The sequence below is a fragment of the Acanthochromis polyacanthus genome, chromosome 14 (genome assembly GCF_021347895.1).
Source record: "Acanthochromis polyacanthus isolate Apoly-LR-REF ecotype Palm Island chromosome 14, KAUST_Apoly_ChrSc, whole genome shotgun sequence".
Lineage (NCBI taxonomy): Eukaryota > Metazoa > Chordata > Actinopteri > Pomacentridae > Acanthochromis > Acanthochromis polyacanthus.
The window spans coordinates 28437614-28460777 of NC_067126.1; the positions used below are offsets into that span (position 1 = coordinate 28437614).

The 23164-nt window shown below is 41.2% G+C and overlaps 1 protein-coding gene across 1 annotated transcript in view; it reads right to left on the minus strand.

Moving 5' to 3' along the window:
- The window catches only part of abca12 (ATP-binding cassette, sub-family A (ABC1), member 12), a 55456-nt gene that overhangs the window by 12033 nt on the left and 20259 nt on the right, over positions 1-23164 (minus strand). Inside the window, 27 exon segments of the mRNA XM_051959239.1 lie at positions 193-370; positions 2118-2172; positions 4099-4207; positions 4562-4649; positions 5339-5466; positions 5637-5724; positions 6768-6857; positions 8400-8646; positions 9074-9215; positions 9408-9517; positions 9520-9640; positions 10838-10995; positions 12365-12561; positions 13416-13634; positions 14234-14417; positions 14583-14744; positions 15735-15869; positions 15964-16033; positions 16700-17029; positions 17286-17400; positions 18299-18608; positions 19157-19336; positions 19582-19672; positions 19835-19954; positions 21020-21159; positions 21961-22156; positions 22341-22505. Of these exon segments, the coding sequence (XP_051815199.1) occupies positions 193-370; positions 2118-2172; positions 4099-4207; positions 4562-4649; positions 5339-5466; positions 5637-5724; positions 6768-6857; positions 8400-8646; positions 9074-9215; positions 9408-9517; positions 9520-9640; positions 10838-10995; positions 12365-12561; positions 13416-13634; positions 14234-14417; positions 14583-14744; positions 15735-15869; positions 15964-16033; positions 16700-17029; positions 17286-17400; positions 18299-18608; positions 19157-19336; positions 19582-19672; positions 19835-19954; positions 21020-21159; positions 21961-22156; positions 22341-22505 (4128 nt within the window).

Genomic DNA, 23164 nt, shown 5'->3' on the forward strand with positions numbered 1-23164 from the left:
CTGTGGAAAAAGGTCAGACATGATGCATCAACACAAAGGCTGTTAACTGTGACTAAACATTCTGTGTTTTAAAGAAAGGTATGAATTAACCTTGCATATCTTTTTTTTTTTTTTTTGCTAACGATATAATGAGTGGGGAATGTCTTCAGCTACAGTTGTGATCTAAGTTCTTGCTTTTGTTTTGACAGTTACCATGTCATAAAAGAAGTTCACAGCCCAGTACAAAGGCTCGCTGATACCAGCGATGTGCTGGAGCCTCTTGGACCCGCTGTGGTGTTCCTGAACCTCATAGATGGCGAAGCTGGCTGTTGTAATTGAATAACCCGTCAGCACACACATCGCCACAATGATCTGAAGCATTCCCTGGACGCTGTAAGAAAAAGATAAGAACATTCCGATGATAAGATTAATTATAAGTTACACTCAGCATTACAGAATTATTCATTCATAACCGCTCTGCCCATGGGAAAAACTCCAAGGCTATATCGAAAATATGTTGTACTGCGCTTCTTTATTTTATTTTAAATTTACGTTCTGAGCTTTATTCCGAGTTAAGACGTCAGTGCTACAGTAGAGACAACAAAGTAGGCAAACAAGTCAATATAGTCTAGTGTGCTGGGTCACTTTGAATGAGGCAACCTGGTGTAAGCTTCCTCTGAAAACAATGGCCCATTTCAAAGTCTTGCTACAAATTATCACATCATTCCCTGCTGGGACCTGACTCATGTGAACTATTGAAGTGGCTCACAATAAATGGAATCCCATTAATAACAAACAGCTTTGTAAAGAAGAGATCCTTCTGCCTTGCCTTTGACAAGATAATAACTGCAAAAAGAAACAGATGGCTTCACGTGGAGAACAACTTCACACTGCTATTGCTGTACAGTCAGGAAGCCGGTGGTTGCTGCTGACAGCCTGCAGAGCCTATTGTCCAGAGTAGACCCAAGAAATCAAGTCGAAGCTTTGATCCCTTAGTTGCTTTTCAACCTTATGTGTTCACTGCAACATTTCTAATGCCAGGCCAGTACATCTCCCACGCTCTCTCGTCTACCTTGTGTGCTACTAAACTACCTCCACCACTCCCATCTGGCCAGAGCTCAGCGCCATCCTTCAGCCAAACAGAATAAGCTGCATGAGGCTGAAAAGCGGGTGAGGTTGAAGCCGGCAGTGTGACCGAGTGGGCAGGAGAAAGAACAGCAGAGAGGGACATGTGGTGGGCGTTACAGGGCATCACTAACTACAGAGGGTAGCCAGGAGCGGCAACTACTGAGCAGGCTTGTTATCAGCACAGCCAAGATAGCCTTGGAGTTTCTCCCATGGTCAGAAGCTACCACATTGTGAAATACAAGACATTTGGAGCAATAACTCTGCTGTATCTTTATCATGGCTCCGGCCAAATCAATCACAGCCAAGTACTGCCCAAGAAGGAGGGGCAAATGTGCTTTTGCAGCCCCTGCAGCAGCTACAGCAACAAATATTACAAAAATTCATAAATGCGGAGTATGTGTGAAAGTAAGGGCCAGTAACAGTGAAATGGCCACTGAGATGGTTCGTGCTAATAAGGCTCTCGAGAGGATGGACTTTCATGAGGTCATAAGTTCGACCCAATCCACTCTCACAATGATTTATCTGATGTGATCCTCTGGAAGGCACACACTCGCCTGCATATAATACACGAAGCACCCATTTTGCCATCTGAGTCTCTAAAGCAGAATGTGAAATATTTTAAATAAACTCATTTTGGGAAGTGGAGCAGAATCAATCCACCTCAGTGCCACCTTCAGGATAAACACTCATTATATTGGGACTCTGATCAATAGTGTAAGCTCAGGGAAATCCATTTAGAAAATCAAATATGGGTAAATACTGCTGTCATGTACCTCCCTGCCCTGAATCTACCCCTACTTTGATGTCCTGAATTGAAAAGCAGGATGCTTCCATAATTTATGTCAGGTCAGCCAAACAGCCAAAGTTATTCATAATGATGTGATTAATTTTGTAATACTGTCACCAATTAGAATGCTAATACAGATCTCTTTTGTTTTCCAAGCGCAGCCATTTGTATCGTTGCATACGAACAGTCAATTCAGCAGAGGAATTTCAAGTGCAGTCCTTACATTGCATCTTCATCATCCGCCCGGCCAAAGTAGGGGTGGCTGGAAACTGAAATAGCTGTAATAGAAATAAACAGAATATTATGTTAGCGACAGAAAAACAACAGCATGCGAGCCATTTTTCAGCACAGAAACCAAATGAGCAATGATATTCTCTTAGCCTGGGACACAGTCAATTGAAAAATATAGTGCAAGATGATTTCATTTGCCGGTGCACACAAAGGAAATTGAATTTTCTTTATCATTTTTTTCCGGCTCTTCTAGATGCTCACAGACATGAACTGCTCCCGTGCATGTTTCTGCTTATACTTCCTCAGATAGGAGAGGAAGAGGTCACCTAAAGCTCAGCAGCCCCCGAGAGGGTCAGGGGGATCAGTGTGTTGCTCAAGGGAACTTTGGTGGAACTAATGAGTACTTCTAGCTAATAACCAGTGACACTGCATCACTGCTGCCCTGAAGTCAGATGTCCCCAGATCAGTTAATTTTATATGGCCCAATGGTAAACAACTACAGCTGCAACTAGAAACCCGATTCGTTATGAAATTACCTGACAAATTCAGGACTAATCAATAAATCATTTCCAAGATGTCGTATCTAAATTGCAAATTTTGTTGGCTCTAAACACAAAGACATTAATTATGCTGTCATGGAATATTCAGTCAACCAACAAACCCTCTCAATTTAGAAGCTGGAAATCATGAATTTCTGTCATTTTTCATTTATTTTTTGTCAGAAAATGAGAATTGATTGATTATTTTTGCTTTCTTTTTGTTAACTGACTTGTAGGTCAACTGACTAAATTAGGAAAATCTATTACATGTTTAGAACATTTAAATTGTCAGTGACTCAAGATGAGAGTGTGTGGTATTTCATAAAGTATTAAATAAGGTTTCTTTTCAGATCACGCCTTCTGCAGGTGGATTATTAAACAGCTGATTAACTGTATGCTTTCTCCGAGGGACAGGTCAGAAAGACTTTCACTACACAGCACTGTTGCAGGTAGGAGTGATCAGAACGCATAGTGTGGATAGTGGAGATTGGTGGACAGGAGTGTGGTGGTTCATCTGCAGCAGTGGGCGGTTATGATCAGAAATCCTGTGAGAGTGGGATGAAAAACAGTTTGATGCAGACATCTGAAGGGTCCCAACCCAGAGTCGATACGGTAGTACACAGTGCGGGGGTTATGACATATTTTTTGACAAATAAACCAGTCACCTTGAAAAGTAATCTCTCCAGATCTCCACCCTTGACAACCCCAAGTTCCGCTGTGAGTTTCCTGGTAACATTTAAATCGTTGCACTTTACCCTTGGACTTTTTTTTTTTATCATCTACTGGGGGAATAAATACGTGTGTGTCTGATCTCTGGTGCATGTACTGTATGCTTTTATAGGAGCTTTTCTTAATGTGCATTTGTGTGTGTCTGTGTTTGTGTAGTCCTGCCCGAAGGCAGATGGTCACGGTGATACTCAGAGCTGAAACAGTACCGCAAACGTGGGCCAGCCTCATTTCTCTTTAGCATAGCTCCCCAGTGAGTGGCACTCATCAGTATGCACCATGCATAGCGATGTGAGAGTAAGGACACACAGCACCCCCTGGCTTTAATCCAATGAAATGAACCATGAGTAAACACACTGTTTACAGCTTCCTTTATATTTAGCATACAAAATGCACTGTGTGCTCAATCAGGAGCACCTTTCCTTTTTTTCTTTTGGGTGTCCTGTGCCCAGAGGAAGAAAAGACAATCCCAGCAAAATAAAATGGATATACACTTTTTTTTTTAAAAAATCTTACAATATAACCTTTAACAAATGTATACTCCAATGTCACTAAGCTGGATAACAGTGATCTTTGCTGTTATTGCCTCTGAATGTATAGAATCCCTCATCAGTCAAAACAAACTCTCCGAGGGTCTTCTTCACTTGTTACTTAAAGTTTTACTTTTTCCTTGAAACTGTTTTTTCCCCTGCATCGAATCTAGCTTACCATATTTCCGTGGATCCTTGTCTGCAGGAAGATTGGAGCGTAGGAGGATGTTGCTGAGGCTGTTTAAGTATGCTGGCATTGTGTGATGGCCCTCAGGATTGAACCAGACCTACACCCATGCACCCGAGCACAAACACAGACATGCATAAAAAACATCACTCACGCTGCTAGAGATCAGGAAACGTAAGCCTGCTGCATCTCTACAAAACCAGTTCAAGATACAAGGGATGCAGACATCATTATCTGGAAACATTTACGCACTAAAGCATTGGCACAATTGCCGCAGTAAACCATATTTATGATGACAGTGATAGTGTGAAAATCCAGCTCCATCTGCAAGGATTGATCTCGCAGCCAAGCAAGTTTAGTGAGCGTGTTGTGTTTTTTAACTTTCAACAACTCATCAGTGCAGCAATTAAAGAGATAATGAGACAGGCAGCATGGAAGCAGGAGAGAAAGATACCTTAGAGAGCGTACGGTTTTCGGGCACGGCTGTGATGTCCATTTGCAAGTCAGGTGGGAGCGGCATGCCAAAAGCAAAGCCACCATACCTGAAACAAAGATACAAAATTGATCAAACATGAAGAGCTGCCATTGCTGCTGAGAAACTGCATTTGCTACACCGCTGTTCAACTGCTTGTTTTGTTTTTTTTAAATCACAATAATTATCCAACATATGACTATTACTGATGAAAAGAATTTCAGGGTAAAAACATCTATCCCCATGTTAAAAATATGATTAGCAAGGTACTAGAGGCAAATTTTTATCAATCTGAGCAACAAGGAAAACCAAGCTTTCAGCCATCAATTAACTTTTTTTTAATATTTGGATTTCTGCACATCCATCTTTAACGAAACAGCATTCGTTGCAGCAGAAACATAGTGAACTGCAACTATTAAAAGCTAATTTATTTAAAAGACTGAAAGGAATGAAGGATTGAATACTATAGCATTTAATTTAGAGCAACTGTAGAGTATGAATTAATAAAGCATAAAGATAGAGGGGGAAAAATGCCCATACATTATTTGTAAACTATCTCATACTAGGTTAAGTCATCAAAATGATGTAATATCATGAAATATAGAAACATGGGAAGAAACACGTAATACAACTGGTTGACTTTTATTTCGTTCACGCAATTAGAGTGTAGTTGTATTCCACCACAGAGAAAAAAGCAAATTGTCAGGAGATATGGCCACACTTTAACCTTAACCAAACATAAACATGAACTTCATTCACCTGTTCCTGATGAAGTCATTGGCCGTGGACACCAGATAGTTCTCCACATTGATGCCACTCAGATTAGAAACAATCTGAGAGGAGGGGATTCTCCTGTGTGGTGGCTGGTAGTTGTTCACATCACAAATCTGCAGAGTGGATAAAAATGTATTCGACTTTACCTCAAACAATCATGGCTGTGAGGACAGGAAGGTACAGTCACATGCCACATACAAGTGAGAACACGAAAATTCACTCCGTCACACACACACACACACACACACACACACACACACTGTTCTTGGTGACCCAGTCTCACCTGTTCCGTTTGGGTGCATTTACAGACATTAAATGTGCTGGAGCTGTTCCCTCTGGAACTCCAGCTGTTTGTGTTTCTTGTGCAGACCCTTAAACAGAAAAAGAAGGTGAAATGGTGGCTCAGTGAAATGATGGCAGTTGGCACTGTGTGATAATGCCCCAAACCCATCCCCAAACAGACATCACAGGACACATCTTGAAATTGACTTGATGTGATGGCCTGAATAATGCTAAAAACGTTTGTACCTTTGGGGACAAAAAAAAGTTAAAATCTGCAAGTGTTCATAAAGTATATGTAAAATTGGAGTGCTTTCCCCCTGATAACTAGTTTTCAAAGCTGTTTAATAAGTGCTGTAATACCATATTGTGTGAAATATGTGTTTGTGTGGGCCGATGTTCAACGCCCCCTCATCGTGTTTCCTGCCAAATGCTTTCAGGGACACTTTACTGAGATTAAAAAGAGATTGTAGCAATATACACAAGCTTGCACACCTGTAACATGAGATATAAATGAATCAATAATGACCATAGTCAGGGGACTGTACAGAATATTTTCTATATATGAACATGTAAAACGTGTGAATACAACACACAGCGTTGGACATTGTCATCTTGCAAATACAGACATTATGAGTAAACATACAAGGCCTTTTTTGCAAAATGTGATCTGTCACTCTCTCTCTCTTTTTTTTTTATTTGGCTGAGAAATTTAAAATGCCTCCGAGGTCTGGTTCATGAGTGCCAACATTGATTTGAGTGCCTGCAAGGGGAAAAGCTCCCCTATAAACACGAGGTGTTTATGGAATACAGATGATGCTCTGACATCGCAGAGTCCCGCTGCAGGCTTTTAGCCACATACGTTGAACTGAGCAGCGGGAAAATGAAGAGGAGGGACATGAGAGAGAGAGCAGAAAGAGAGCAACAGGAATTGAAGTGAGTCAGTCTAGTAAAATGAAACAAGGCGAAAGCGAAGGCATGGAAAGAATGACAATGAGTGCGAAAATGAAATTGCTGTACATTAGGAAGAGAATTACACTAAAAGACTGAATGCAGGAACAAAGAGTATCACTGACATTTTCAGGGTAAAGAAAGAAAAAAAGAAACAGCTGGCATTTGAAGTGTAATTACGTACAGGTTATCAGACTTGTCGAGGCAGGCATTATCGATCCCTGGGAATGACATCATGGTGTCCACCAGACGGCTGGAGCTGGGGTTTTGGTTGCTGTGAAGCCAGAAAAAATAGCCTTGACTCAGAGGTAACCCAGGAATTTTACAAAAACATGAAGTAACATGGACAAAACGTTGTCTCATACAGCTCTAACATGGCGTCAGTAGACAAACAGACTGATGCAACAGCCAGACAGCCAGACAGATTTTAGGTAAGTTAAAATGGATTTATTCAAATTGATTCTTGGTGGATGAGGTTTTATAAAGAATTAGAAATAAATGTTGACTTTTGTCAAATAGAATCTGGCTTAGGAGCAATTTACTGATTCACAAATTGTCACTAAAATGTAGGAACAATCAGTGTTTCCAAATGAACATGGCTAATGTGAGCGACTGGAGAAATAAAAGACGAATGCATTATACTTTCGGCTTTAGATTTAAGTTCATTTGTTATATCTGAACTATTCCCAAGCTTTAACCACACACAAACACTCACAAAAAAGCACTCATTTGTGCTGTTTCTTAAAGAAGGAAGATTCACTGCTTTGTAAAAGTTAATAAAATGTGTCAGTCGAGTTACAATCTGTAGTTGCATTGAGAGAAAACTGAAGCATCTCGGGTCCTACAGTATATATACTATATATAAACTGTAGCATCTCTCTGCACCCCCAAATCTAATCCTGATTTCTAAAATAAATAATTAAATCTCATTTTTTTCAATCTCTTTTGTATATGAAGCTGAAGAGCACTGGGAGGAGAGCCCATCCCGCCTTTGATTCAGATTGGCACCTCAGCATTTTCTTCCTCGCTATATATCCCCTTGATCAAACCAAGAGCACATCTTGAGAATGAAGACATCTCGCAATCTCCTGACACTCTTAATCTCTCTCACTTTGATCTTGCATCGCGGCCATCCTCATCACAATCATCTTTTACCCTCACGCTCCCTCTCTTGCTCGCTCTTTCGCTCTCCTTAAGGTCCATCTGCCCTTCAACAAACTCCAGCCTCAGATTCATTTTATATCGAGCGTGACATGTCGTGGCCCGTAAAAGGATGAAGGAACAGAGTCGGCGGAAGCATCAGCGAACGATTAGTGTTGCAGCTTTGTTGCAGTCTGTGGCTTCACGGTTTCGGAATTTTTCACTGCAGCAACAGGCCACGCAGTGAGACAAAACATAGCACCATCCACTTTGCCGTGAACCACGTCAGTTACAGTAAAACAGTGATATGACTTGAGAGGCACTGTGACAGCAATGATGATGACATTTACTTTGAGCTTTTGCAACATTTTCTGTTTATAAAATACCCCAAACAAGAGGATTAGGGCTATTTATTTAAATGATCTTGGGCAAAAGACACTTTTCCAGACATCTCAATGTCTTTGTCTGTTGCCACGAAAAGCTTCCACTTTGTCAGGATTAGAATTAGGGTTAGTCTCATCTGACTGTTCCAAATTAGCTATAATAAAAGAGCAAAGCTTCAGAATTAATCCTAAATGTTGCAGACACGCTTGGTGTAACCGCACCCTGACTAGCTTTGTCTCCTGTGTTTCCCTTCCCAGTGTTTCCTTGTATTTTCTTCGCTATGGGGACTGACCTGAAGAAAGAGTAGCTGGGCCCGATGTTGTAGAGCGCAGGGCTGAGCTCCAGCTCGGGATAGTGACGCAGGTCGCTCTTGATTGAGCCCAGGCCCATGGCGAACAGCACAAACAGAACAGGAAGCAGGATTTGGGATATCAAGCCCTTCCAGTCTCTGCAGCTGTGGTGGAACCTCTTGATGAGAACGGCTGACACCTGCTGCCAGGCCAGGGCCATGCCTTGCACCGTGGATGCACTGGTGAGCTCTAAAACACAAAAGAAGCAGATTGGAGTCAGGAGATGATAGTTTTGGGCTAATTCAATCATTGCCTTGCCACCGCGATGATGCCACCTTTCTCTCTGCAAAGAACACTGAGCTAAAGGTTATCAGGTGGATTGTATCACAAAAGGCATTTGTCAAGATGATTGTTCCAGGTATAGAGGTTGTAGAACAAAGTCAGCTGAGTGTCGGCCAAATATTTTAGGTGATGTATGGAAATGCAAAATTGAAATTAATGAATTGAGGTGAAAAGAGGATGTTTCATCATATTTTTCATTCACTTTAAAATGGAGGTGATGTGTGCAGGTGATAGAACGGAAAGTAGAAGGCAGAGATAAGCAGAGCAAAGGAAGGAAGAGAGGAGGCGGACGAACAAGACGGAGGATGAGTGAGGAAAACTTGAGTGAACTCACTGATCTTGTCACCGAAGCTGGAGCCACTTTCACTGTGGTCTGAATGGAAGCTGTCGATGGATGCAGTGTCAGAGACCGTCTCTGAGATAGACACTAGGCCATCTTCAGCTTCTCTGTTTCCATGAGTCAATTGGAGGAACACCTACATAGATAAAAACAACACATTACCATCTGTGCACTTTAAACAGCCTGTCAGTAAAATGTGATGATTGCTTAAATGTCAGTCTGATAAAGTTTAGGATCACTTGGCACATTTGCAATTTCTTTTGCTTTTGGCTCCACTGTGACTGTGCTTTGAACCTGTGTTTTTGTGTGTGGGTGTGTGTGAGTTTACCTCCTCTAGTGTGGTGTCAGAGATGCCATAGCCCCCCAGCTGTAGGGCGTCCAGGTTGGAGTCCAGTGCAGTCAGCAGGGAGCGGTATGAGGAGGCGTTGGAAGAGGTGAAGGGGGCAGTGAGTAGACCAAGTCGCCCCCCTGGGCCTCTTTCAGCCGTGCTTCAGGTACATGGCTTTGGATGAAGGCCTTAAGTTCAGCGTTGTCAATCCGCTCAGAATCTGAGTTTTGAATCTGTAAATAGAAAAGCATAAAAATAAAGTTTGCTTTTCTCCAACTGCTAACTCCATCCAATACTGGGGCAGCAGTGGCGCAACGGTTAAGTCTCTAGACTACTGATCCGAAGGTCAGAGGTTAGAACCTCGATGCGGCCACTCTTGGGCCCTTGAGCAAGGCCCTTAACCCTTCCTGCTTCAGGGCGCTGTACTGCGGCTGACCCTGCACTCAGACCCTGATTGGGATAGGCGAAAAAGCAACATTTCGCAGTGCTGTAATGTATTTGTGACAAATAAAGGCAAATTGCTAAGATTATTACTGACTGTCAGTAAAAGTAAAAATTCCCCAGGATCTATCCACTTGTTCTGTCATGATTCTCACTTATAAGACTCTGGTCTTGTTCTAAATTAATGCATTGTCTAAATAAGTTTCCTGACTGAACATTCAGAGATAGAATGAATTTAGGAAACTGGCAAAACATTTTTTGACACTGCCCGAGGGTTTCTGCCTCTAGGTTGTTCCAGTGACTGACACAGAGAAGGCTTTTCATACAGCTTGAAGCAGAAAAAATACAGAATACTGAAGGAAATTTCAAATTTGACCAAAATACATAGGTGGCACATATGAAAATATAGTTATTCATGAAGGTGAAAAAGAAATAACTCAACCGGCAGCGCCTGCAGCTGGACATTACAGTCTGCTGAAAAATTCAGCAGAGCATCATTCGTGTGGGGATTTAGTCCATCTGCCAGTTTTTCAATATATCTGATACAAATCCCACAATTGCAATATGTCCAGCGTGGCAAAGATAAAACCGAGGATTTATTTCCGCATGAACAGTCCAGCTCCTCCATAATAACGTACTGTGAAATGTAACAATTTATGCTGGCCATGTACAGTCCAAGATGTATCACTGCTAAGAAGCAGTCGGAGTAAAATGCATCCAAGATATGCTGTTACTCGCTCACTTTTGAAATAAAAATTTTGGCCGACAGTCAGTTAGCATTCACATATACTAAAATGCTAACATGTATGACTGGAGCTGGTTGTCCACAGGGATGCCAAGGAGTATTAGACTAATAAATACATACATTAAAGAGGAAAATTTCATAAAAAATTCATGTTGAGGGAAACACAAAGTCAGCAAAGGCACTTCTGATGCTGCACCACCAGTCTCCACTGCATTTGGAATTGGAGGCCTGTGAGGATGATTACCTTCTTGGTGAGCGTGAGTTTGTAGCCTTGACCTAGCTTGTCTTTCAAGTAGAAGGGCGATCCGCAGCATTTCAATCCTCCACTCTCCAGGAAGGCGATGCGGTCGCTCAACACTTCAGCTTCATCCAGATGGTGGGTGGACATGATGATGGTGCGTTCTGAGAGGACACATTCCGTCATTTATTAATGCATTGTTATACCACTCTCGACAGATAACTGAAACTCTAATGGGAGCTTAAAGTATATGTGTGAAAATGTATGAATTTATTGAACAAAAATCATATGATTCCATATCAGTAAAGTGCACGGAGTGAGATTGCCGGCCAGCCAAGCCGGTCTGCAAAGCTTTGTCAGAGCATCACGGCTCTGACAGCCTCAAATAAACAGGCAAAAAACCAAAAAAAAAACAGACATTACAAAGACAACGATATACACACAAGATATGTCAGGCACACAAAGAAGAAGCGCTACAGAAAGGTTATTTTGAAATAAATTCTCTTGACACCAAAAAATGTCACTAAAATCTGAGACAGTGACAATTATCTGATATGTTTCACATCCACAATCATATGACACTTAAAAGGCTCCCTGCCATTACAGCTGCTACCCGAAGAGAGCCTTAAGAAAGAAAAAAATAGTTGTGGATTAGTTTTAGATTAATGACGCGCTAATTTTCCAGGCAGAGAAGTGAGCAGGGGAAAGCCCAATAGGTTCTGCTGCTCCTTTCTCTTAGAAAATAGATGTGAGAAGGTGTCTTCAGAGAAAAACACTAGAGCGGGAGAATCATCTGTGCCGTGTGAATGTGTGAACTACAGATTGTGAATTTCTCTCCCAGTGATTACACGAACATTGTGAAATCCAGTGCAATTAATTACACGTGTATTGTGTTTAGCTGTTGAGTACTGAAGTGGTTCTTTATTATAGTGTAGTAGATTTTCGGTTTTAAACTGAATCATGTGTGTAACATATAAATAAGCAAGTAAATTTAATGACTACATGACCTTTAAGAAAACATGGTGCTTCAGAGGTGCACAGAAAATAAAATACCATAAAACACAACCAGGAGTTTGGCAAAGAGTCCAACAACAAAGCAAATTAAAAGAACAATATAAAACACTGGGGTAATAAGCTATGCCAGGAAAACACCAGGCAACACAGGAGGGGTTTTAAAGGGCTTTAAAAGCAATCAACTGATCATTAAACTGGATTTTAAAACAAACAGGGAGTCAGCCAGGAGATGTTTTCTCGGCTTCTAGTGTTTGTCAGAGTCCGTGAAAGAAGAAATGAGGCTGTGGATGAGTTACCATAATAACCACTACAGATGTAGTTATTTGTACAGACGTGACAGCGGATGAATTAAAAAGGTAAGAGGGGTCCACTGCTTATTTACACTCCTCACATTTCTGTGCAGTGCCACTGGGTAGGAGTAACAGTAGTGGTTAACAGCAGTAGCATTGGTGTGGAGTCCTCAGTTAAATCAAGTTAACAGCACTGCTTTTGAGCTGTGAGTGTATCTGTGCGACTCACGTTTCTTGTGCTGGATAACAATGTCCCAGATGCTGCGCCTGGAGCACGGATCGACTCCTGTGGTGGGTTCATCTAGAACCACCAAGCGAGAGCCCCCTATGAAGGCGATGGAGATTGACAGTTTGCGCTTCATGCCGCCTGACAGGGTGCCCACCAGCTTGTGTCTGTGAGCATACATGCCTGTCTCCTCCAGAATCCTGGTAGGGGGGTTCAAAGAAAAGCATTTAGCATGGAGCTCATGTTAAGATACTTTTTTTTTTCAAAATGCATTACAGCCCAGTTTCTGAGGTGTAGTTCCATCAGTTCCATCAGTTACCCAGCAGGGGTTTCTGAATTCCTGGAACCAGAGGAGAGATACACTTTCCTTGCCTTTAGATTCAGGCTTATTACTGATCCTTTTGTCGTGTGGGAACCCTCCAGGAAAAGTTTGATGATGCAACACAGAACCTTACAGCTTAATGACGCCACAGGATGAAATATGAATTTCCCACTAACTTATCCAAGAAGATGCAAAAGGACAGAAATTAAATATGTTATAAATAACACAGGAAAAAAATGCTCAATGTTTTTCCCTAGGTTTCTTGGAGAACATTTGCATTTTGAACCTGCATTCATGGCTGTAGAAGTAGGACTTGGAAAACAGAGTGTAAATTTTAAGGATAAGAGATGCACACATAATGGTTTCTTGTGATTTACTCACACATCACAACAATTATATCCATAAAATCGGTTTGACAACAACCATCTGAACATTATTTGCATATTGTCAGACTCCCCTGTGCAGCCAGTCACTCTTGTTGATTACTGGCTATTATTTCTTATGAAGCCCTCATAACTTCCACACATACTTCCGTTTTTATTGGAGGGCCCTGCCAGCAACAGAGCAAAGGGCACGGTTTAATGACGTCTTAAAGAAACAGATTGTAAACAAAATCACTGCAACCGATGATATGGTAGCACTATATCATGTGGCATAAACCCTGTCATCATCTGTAAGCCACAGAGATTTATAACATAGCAAGCTTTCCACTCCGGATGATTGGTTACTCACGTGCGGACTTGTTCACGTAGCTCTCTTTTCGACCAGTGCGGAGCCTTGATCTGGCCATACAGCAAAAGGTGCTCCTCGGTGGTCATGTGATCAAAGAGAACATCATATTGCATGCAGACACCCATGTCTTTCCGAACAGCATCGATGTCCTTCTGCATGTCTCTGCCATAAACCTCAATGGTGCCCGAAGTGGGAGCAAAAAGGCCAGTCAGGAGCGACCTATAGACAGAGCATTTTAACCATTAGATAGGTAACAATACAAAAATGACTAATTCCTAAAATTGTATGATTCTAGCTTAACAGCTCACAGAGTCTTCTCCAATCAGAGTTACTCATATTTCCATTTGGACATTAAAAACAAGCTGAAAATATCCTTTGTCTTTGTGCCATTTGCATTTTTTTTGCTTGGCACTTTCCCCTTAAATGACGGTCTCAGAAATAACAGGACACAAAATCTCTTCCTGTTCTTTTTCTTTGCGTCTTTCAGCATTGGTAAATCATATTCTGCTGCCGCACTCATTGTATTTTACCCTGGATGAGAGCATCAGCGAAATGAGTCACATTTAAAATGTAAATGTAAGTGCTCCAGTTGATGAAGACCCGTCAGGCTAATCTCTGGTACGGTGCATTTGCTGTGCCAGATTTGGACAAAACAATCTACTTGTCAGCAGCAGACCCTTGAAATGATTAAAGGGAGGCACAAATAATACGTGGAGGGCACATTCACTATATCATGGTCAGTATGCATGTGTATTAATCTTAATCTAGGGGCGGGCTGATATGAAAAAAGAAAAGGGAGAAATTCACGGCCTACGTACATCGTGGTGGTCTTGCCGGCTCCGTTGTGACCAAGCAGCGAGGTGACATGGCCCTCATAGAAGGAAACGTTAAGGTTTTCAATGGCTGCTTTGTCACCGTAGATCTTGCTCAGACCGTGGAGGGAAACGCCCACTGGGAGATCTGAGAAATTCTCGCCCATCTGGGAGGATAGATTGCTGGTGTCTGAGAGAAACATGGCGACAGAAACGTGTAAATCAAACTAACAGCAGGCAAGAATTAAACGAAGAGTGAGAGGAAATTTCATTGTAGTGAGGTGTCAGGGTTCTAAAAAAATGGCACAGTGAAGACATCATGATTCTGCTTGTAAGATATCTTTTTTAATTGTACCTTTTCCCTTGTCATCGGAGAGAATAGGCTGGCTGCTCTGCATGATGTTTGTGAAGAGAAGTCCGTTGCCCGCTTTGCTCTTTGACTGAATGCAGCCGCACAGGTCAGCCCAGAAGGAGGGTTTGAAGGGGAAGTACCATGGAGCAGGGATGCCATATTTTCCTGATTGATCAAGAAAAATGCAAAGAGATCTCTCACACATAATACATTAACAACATTTAGAGGTATGTGTACTAAGCCAGCTTTAGTGTATTTGCTTCAATTAGGGGTTGAGTAAAAAACAACTATCTTGATATTTTAACCATCTGGACCCCAAAACCTGCTATCGGTTTTGACGGGCGTGTTTTCATTTTTGAAAAGTCATCAGAACTTTAGCATTGAACAAAGCCAGATAGTCAGACTTTCCTACTCATCTGTTGCATGTCTTTCCATCTTTGAATGTAGCTAAACCTCTGCGAAAAAATGTAATACTTAACCAAAATCACTTTTTTTGTACATGTCTGTACTGAAAACTTGCCCAAAATTTTCTCTAACTACGTTCTGTAAAAAAAACAATAAATAAAAATTCTACAGCCCTTGATGCATCGGTGAAGTTACATGAGTGATTCAACTGCGACCAACAGTGATGTGACAAGAGAACTGCAGGATGTGTTTCCACAGAACAGAGAGGAGACAAGTATGGAAACCAATTTTTAAAAAAGTAAAATATCAATCGTATGAGAAGCGACCATTTTTTTCCCCTTCCAGTGTTTCTATAGAGATGCAGGGTTTTCTCCTGCAGTGGAAAAGGAGTCCGCAGTGAGCAAAAGTGCCCAGTAATTGCTTGGGGCTCAGACGGTTAAGCTAATGCAAGTGAATTCACCAGAAACACAAAACAGAAGAGAAACCAGACTATTTTTTTTCATTAGATGTCAGCATTTTGGTGTCTTACCCTGGCAACTTGACAAACATAATGCCAATCCTAATTTTGTCACGCTATGATAATACTGCTGTTGTGCTTCAAGATCAGCTGACCTGACAAAGAAGACTAGCAAAAGCAAAATCCAACAAAATACAGGCAAGCTTGACAATCTGTGTCTGATGTACTGTATTTTGCTATCAATATTAGGATGAATGAGGGAAGACTGTTGATTTTTCAGTACTGCAGTTTACCTGGAAAGACCATGCGGATGTAACCCCCGATGATGAAGTAGAGGATGGAGTCAATGAGCATCATCCAGCACAGCCAACCGAACGAGGCGGTGTCTCCAGCCATGGGCGAGGTGTACGAGTTGCTCCACTGAATTCCTAAGCAGGTTAACAGAATGAAAGTTTGATGTAGCCGTCCACTGATTCAGTTAGCTTACATCTCAGTAGTAGTCAGATGTTTTTATGCTTGTACCTTCTCCTAGGGCCTCGTAGCGAGAAGCATATTGACTGGCGTAACTAAAACAGGTCGGCGAGAACAGACTCTGCCAGAAAATCAGAGAGAAAATTAGACAGGATAAAAAGCCGAGGTGAGAAAAAGAAACCTCAGAAGTATATATTTGTAATGTTTTTCACAATACTCTTCCTTCCCTTTGTATTTGCTCTTGACAACTCTGTGTAGTATGAAGGGATAAACTGCCTAAAAGCCTTTTTCAACGTGATGTGAGGAGTTTTGTTCAAGGCAAGAGAGGCTTTAGATGTGTGCAGTAATTGTACAGCAGATCAAAACTGAAATGTCTGACCTCAATTTTATGATCATCAGACAGCGATGGCAAAAATAAAAAAATATTTTCGAAGAATAAAGGTGTATTATGCTAATGTGTACACCTGCGTTCAGCAAATAGAAGGATTTAAAAGGTTTATCTTTACTATATCCCTGCTTGTAAACCTCACAACAGTGAATTATTCAGACATTCCCATTAAGGAGCTAATGCAATCTGAATCATTGTGATATTAAAATAATTTTCTAAGGTGGATAGAGTACAGAACTGTTTGAAATAAAAGGGAATGACATTTTATCTCCTCCTATATTCTTTATCTCTCCGGAGCAATCTTTCAGAGTAAATGACATTATGTGGTATTTGAATTATGACACAGTACACACTTAGGTTTAATACACATGACAAAAGGAGCTTCAGAGGAATCCTTACCATAGCAGTCTTCTGGGAAAAGGTTAGATTAGTCTCCATAGCCAGGACTATGATGAAGGGGAAGAAGCAGAGGATGTACAGGAGGCTGCCGCTCAGACCAGCGATGTAAGTTTTGTCAAAGAAGGAGCTGACCAGGTAGCTGAAGGCCAGGATGCTCAAGCCGTAATCACAGAGGTACAGGAAAATCAGGAAACCGTCGCTGTTGGCCAAGATGTTGCCGTACTTGAGCACCAGCGTGAGAATGAAGATAGTCAACACCAGGTAGGCGGCACACTCCAGGAACCAGGCAAAGAAGTGGCTGAGCGGGTTCACTCCCATCATTTTCATGTACTATGTGGCAGGTGGACGAGAAAACATGCACAGGTCAGTCATAAAACACAACAGTTGAGGAGTGTATAAAAACAGAACCAGGAAGGACGTGAGAGGGGGAAATTTAATTAAAAGATTTGTGGCTGTTTTCAAAACTCAAACAGAAAGGTTCTGCATATCACACTGTCAGCAGCTCATCAGAAATAATTTGTGTTTATCACTGACTGTGGGTGTCTAATTACATTTTAGAAAGTTATATTTAAAAAAAAAACATTACCTCATGCAGTCTCAGCTCTCTCTCATGCACCAGTTTCTTCACAAAATGGGCCACAAACAAAATCCAGGCGATCATCAGCATGAGCGGGAAGACAAAAGAGATGGCCGTCAGGTACCTGGGGAATACAGACATGCCGGTTGTCAATCACACTCCGAGAATATCCAATCACTGTCACAAAAAAATAAGAAAATAACAGATGAAAAGGCTTATCATATACAGTAGTCACTGGCTCAACAGGCAGTGGAAGAGTAACACTGCTGAAGGTTTGGGAGATTTTGATTTTTCTGATCCTTGCATTATTTCCCACCCACAAATAAATGGCCATCTAATATTTTGTTTTTATTTTTTAACGAGTCTTATCTGGATATATAGGATTTTAGTGCTTGCTGTTTTATATACCGTACTATGTATCCATATTTCACCGCTATCTGGTCAGGATTTGTGTCGTTGAGCAATAAATCAGACGGAAGGAGAGGCAAGGATCATCATATCTTATGGCTGGTCACTGGTGTTTCTTAGATGAGATATCAGCACTGTCTTAAGTCACACTTCAGGGCAAGCACAAACATAGGCAATAAGTTCAAGCATGATTTATTGGAGACAATGTAGTGTATCGATGGGCAGGATAATGCCGACCCCATGCTGGAGTGGAAATATACTACAGAGATGAGTGGTGTTCTTTATAGCTGGTTATTAAAGGCCTGAGGGGTGTTTGAGTGCATGTGTGTATATAAAATGAAGGCACAATAATAGTGAATATTCATGCACATGGTGTACAGCCAATTATAATGTGACAGGTTTCCGAGAATGACTACTTACTGTCAGTTCCAACTGGCAAATGAATAATGAGAGAGCATGCATTATTCCACATCAATGCTTGTATCTCCTCTGAGACACTGTGTATCCTTTCAAAATTCTATGCATGTATTAATATGGGAGCATGTTTATACTGTATGTGGGTGCTTTTGTTTGTACTGTATGCGAGTGTGGATTCAGTAATTCAGGAAACTCACTCATCGCTGAGATAGCATGGATAGGGGAAGGGCTGCAGCTGCACAGCTGTGTCTGTGACTCTCTTCCCGGTCTGGCTCTCAATGATAGCCCGATCAATGTTCTCCTGCAGGTAGATAAATCCACGGTTGTAGCGCATGCTATAACTGTCCGGCTTGTGTGTGTCCTTTGCAAAGAAAGGGCTCCTAGCTCTGTCGGTACGCATGACGTTGTCCATATGCATGCGGATGGTGTAGCTGACTTTGGGAGGCAGGGAGGATGTTGATCTGGCCTTCCTGGATGAATCCTCCTTTTTAAGCTTGAAGATGACACCTGAAAGACAGATTGTACCCATTCACTGCACAAATGTAAGAACATAATGCAGCTTCAGAGAAATGCTTTATCACCCTAGATAAACTGTTGCAGAGTCACATCTCCTGTAAGCGTCCCCATCTCAAATCATTACCTTTACAGAAAGCACACTCACTAACACTGACACAAGTCCAGAGAAAGCTGTGAATTACTGCACAGTGAAAAGGAAATTAACAACTTGGGTGGTTGTAAAACTGAGCTGTAGCCCTCTGTTGTGCAGAACCTAATGGCTAATCTACTGGGATTCTCCTTATTATGAAGGGGAAGTTTAATCAATACCATAAATCATTTTTTTTACTGTATTACAGTGGGTGGAGGTGAATTAAGACGGCACGCACATAATTCAGCTGTCAAGGAATGCAAAACCAACCAAAATGAACAGTCACTCAAGCAAATTGGAAATCCCTGCCAGATGTACATGCATGTTACACTGTTCAGTGGATCTGTAGGCCTGAATGAGCTGGTTTCTTTGACAGATATCTGGATGAATTCAAACAATATTTACTCACTTGCATAGAGATTGCGGTTTTTGGCAAGCTCCTGAGCTGCAGAGTTGAGCTGGTCGGCAGAGTCAAAGCCACGGTAACGGTCAAACTTGACACAGGAGGAGAGGCTCACCATTAAGGTGGACAAGGTGGTGATCTGCTTCAGGATGTGTTTGTTCTGCTCCAACAACAGTGTCATGTTAGCTGTGAAAAAGGAAAGATATTCAGACGTTTACTGATAGGGTTAAAACAGCCCTAAGTGCAATTTAAGCTTTGATTGCTGTTAATCCAAAAGAAAATAACATTAGTTGGGACTATTCTGTGTCAATCTCTGTTCTGTTTCATCTTAACATAGACGGAAATATGGTCTGACAATACAAGTAATCAAATTAAATGCACGTATGTCAACGGCAGGCCTTGTGGAAAAAGACCTTCAAATGTTCACTCACAGAAGTTGCTGAGCATCTCCTTCATTTTGCCGACATTGACGTCTGTCTGCATCTCAATGAAATTCTTCACAAAGGAATTGCCGAGGGAATTCTGACAGAAGGAGGGAGAGAGTGGAGGAGACGATGAACAACATCAAGATTCAGCTGCTGAAACTCATTGAAGACCACTGCAAAGTTTATCTGAAGATTTTCAGACAACAGCGAGCCAGCTAGAATAATCAGACAGAAAGAAGATGGTTTGGAGTTTTCATACCTGCAGCATTGGCAGAGTGTGGCTGAGGAGTTCAGCAGACTGTACGATGTAGCTGGAGGATTCAATCCAGTCCTCGGAATATTTCCTTAGATTTGCAAACTCCTGCAAGGTGGCGTTGGCCTGGGCAATGTTAGGACAAGGACAAGAACGTGTGAAACAGCTGGGTATCAGCAAGAATTCATAATCTGGTGTGTGCGTGTCTGTGTGGCTGTGGGAACTGCAGCATGCTGAAAACAAAGTCAAACTTGCTCAAAATAGAACCACAGCCGGAGATGGTGGCGCATACAAATATGTGTACACCTCAGCTAACTTTGATTTTCTTGTTTACTACATGGTGGTGGAGGTGCAGGAGCACTAAAGAAACAGCTAAAACCATACAAATCTCGAAATAGGAGTGACAATAACTCCTGCAAGGAAAGTGACAAAGTCAACTGAGAGATTTCGAAGGATTGAATAGAAACTTCTTAGAGTTCATAAAGTTGCTAACCTCCAGATCACCCGGAAAACAAGGGCAATGAATCAGAAAAGAGTGCGGAGATGGCCACATACAAGGCCAAACTGTGCAAGTTGTTGCAGTCTGTAGGTAAATAATTCAGTATTAAGCCAGTAAACCTGTGCAATATTGTCCGTCAGCACTGTAGAGGTTTATTGATAGTATAATAATTAATCATTAAAGCATAGAGGAGGTAACTTATGCATGTGTTCCTTTAGAGCAGGGGTGTCAAACTCATCTTAATTCAGGTGGTGCCCAATTTGATCTAAAGTGGGCCGCACCAGTAAAATCAGAGCATGATAACCTATAAATAATGACAACTCTCATTTTTTCCCTTTGTTTTAGGGCAAAATAGTACATTCTGAAAATGTTCACATATCTTTTTTTTATTTTTTTACAAGATATCAATGAACAACCTTAAGAAAAATAAGTGCAGTTTCAACAATATTATGCCTCAGTTTATCATTAACACATGTGCTTACAACTTACACATCACAGAGTATCTGAAAAGGCAAAGAACACATTCATAATAGAGGTAATGTTTATAGAAAAATTGCAGTTGATGTCTTCACTGTAATTTATACATTTTGTAAAGTCATCCTGTCGGACGGATTGGGCTGGTTCATACTCGCTGATGGGCTGGTTTTGGCCCGCGGGCCGTATGTTTGACACCTCTGCTTTAGAGTTTGTACCTTTTTCATGATGTCCCTGGTGGTGGGTGTGTCTGGGGTATACAGGATCTCTCCCATCAGCATTGGTTTGAGGAAGGCCCATGCAATAGCTCCTCCTGTGGTGTTGACCATGTCCAGGTACATGTTCTGACAGAAGGGAGCTACACAAGGAAACACAAGAAGAGAAGGTTTAGACATGACATGAATGTTTTTATTTGTCCAACAATAAATTACAGCTTGAAGTTCATATTTGAACTGAAATTTTAAAGTTGGTATTTTGCGATATTTTTCTGATTGCTATTATCAACAAATCCCAGCCAACAAAAACCGACAATGCATAAGTGGATAACTTAATGCTTTGCAACTGCATGTATTTTCCCTGCACTGCCTGTAGCCCCTAGCCCATTCATTCCTGATTAATGTGATAGTTTTGGTCTTTTAATTGGATTTGCTGATTATAAGACAAACAGACTGTCTCCATTCTTATCCTTCATCCTCATTTCTTTACAAACTGTAATGCAGGCAAAATAAAACTTCCACTGGGAGCAAAGAAATCAAAAATGCTTAGTCATCATAGTGGAAAGCTCTCTAGCTACTGGCTCAAATTGCTGTTTCACTTTTGAGTTTTGAATCTTCACTTCTTGTGCGCTCTCATATCAGAATTTTTCTGGAGGTAATTTGGACAAAGGTTTCATTACTGACACTACATCATGCTTTAGGCTGAGAAGACAAAAAGCTGGTAAAACTTTGGAAAAATCTCTTTGAAGTGTATTTTTTACTGTGTTTATCGTGACTACCTTTACTGCTTTACTAAAACATGCATATACACCAAAACAAACACTGTAAATGCTTTTGACAGAAAATCAGTCACGTGAAAAACACTGATTATTAAGACCACATATACATAACTGCACTACTAACAGATTTCAGTTTGCCATGAATTTGTCCACTTCCCAACTTACTGGCATTTCGTGGAATCTTGAACCTCTCAATCATCTCCTCCCTCTCTTCGTTGTTGGAGAAGGAGGGACTTGACTCCACAGTGGCAGGGAGTTGGGAGATCCCAAACAGAGCCATGATGCCGTTACTACACAACGCCTGAGAGATGGTCACAAATGTAGCCTGGGAAGAGATGGTGCTCCTCTGTCCTCTTGTCAACTAGGGGGCAAAGGATTGGAACTTTTTCATCTTTTTAACCATGATTTGTTCGTCTCATGTAAATGAAATTCCAAATGCAGGCTCCCGGGACTCAGTAAAACAACATGATGTTGACTGAAACATTTTGGCCACATGTAAGTCCAGTGGCCACACAAGCAATTGTGTAGTAGCAAAGTGAACACACCTGTCTAAATTGATTGCTGGCGACTAAGTTGAGATCTTCAATGGAGAGCATGTAGCGCTGCAGTTGACTGACAGCAGGAAGAAAGTTGTCCATCATGTCTGTTATAAATTCAGTCATCTGAATCATGACTCCCACCAGGCTCTGCATATCTTCAGACAGCACAAACTGAAAGAATAGTGGTGACATTCAGACATCTTTCGATAGACAACAAGAATTTCTGAGATAATCAATCGCTATTCACCCCTACATGCCAGTAATAAATATTTAAGACAACCTTTGACGAGCTGCAGTTTCTCCCATCTGCTCTTTGCTTATAAGTGTATTAGAAACATTGGTAAACTTTTCAGTAACGGAATTTTTGCTCGCTTGGGGACCAAAAAAACAAGCTGTAAAAACACAACACTGGCATACTATCAGGTTAGGCTTGATATGGGAGAATGTAAAGCCAAAATAATGAGCTGAGAGGAACTGCAGGCTGGTGATAATCCTCTGTAGGTTTGTCATTATGGGTGACAAGGTTGAAAGCAGCTTAAAACGCTGCTAAAATCAACCAATCAGAGGAAAATGAAAAACATTAGTTTCATCTTATGTTTGTTTTTATGACAACAAAAGCTGACCGAGATCCAATATAGATGTAGGAAAGGTGTCAACGGCAACATTCCACACAAGCAGGGTCACGTAATATGGAAGAAAATGCATTTCAGATCCACTGTTTGAGGTTAATTTGTCACAATTAAATGGAATTTTGTTTAGATTTTGTTTGGATTTTTTTTTAAATAAAAAGACATGACAAAAGTTCACATTAGGTTAGATGAAATAAAAGG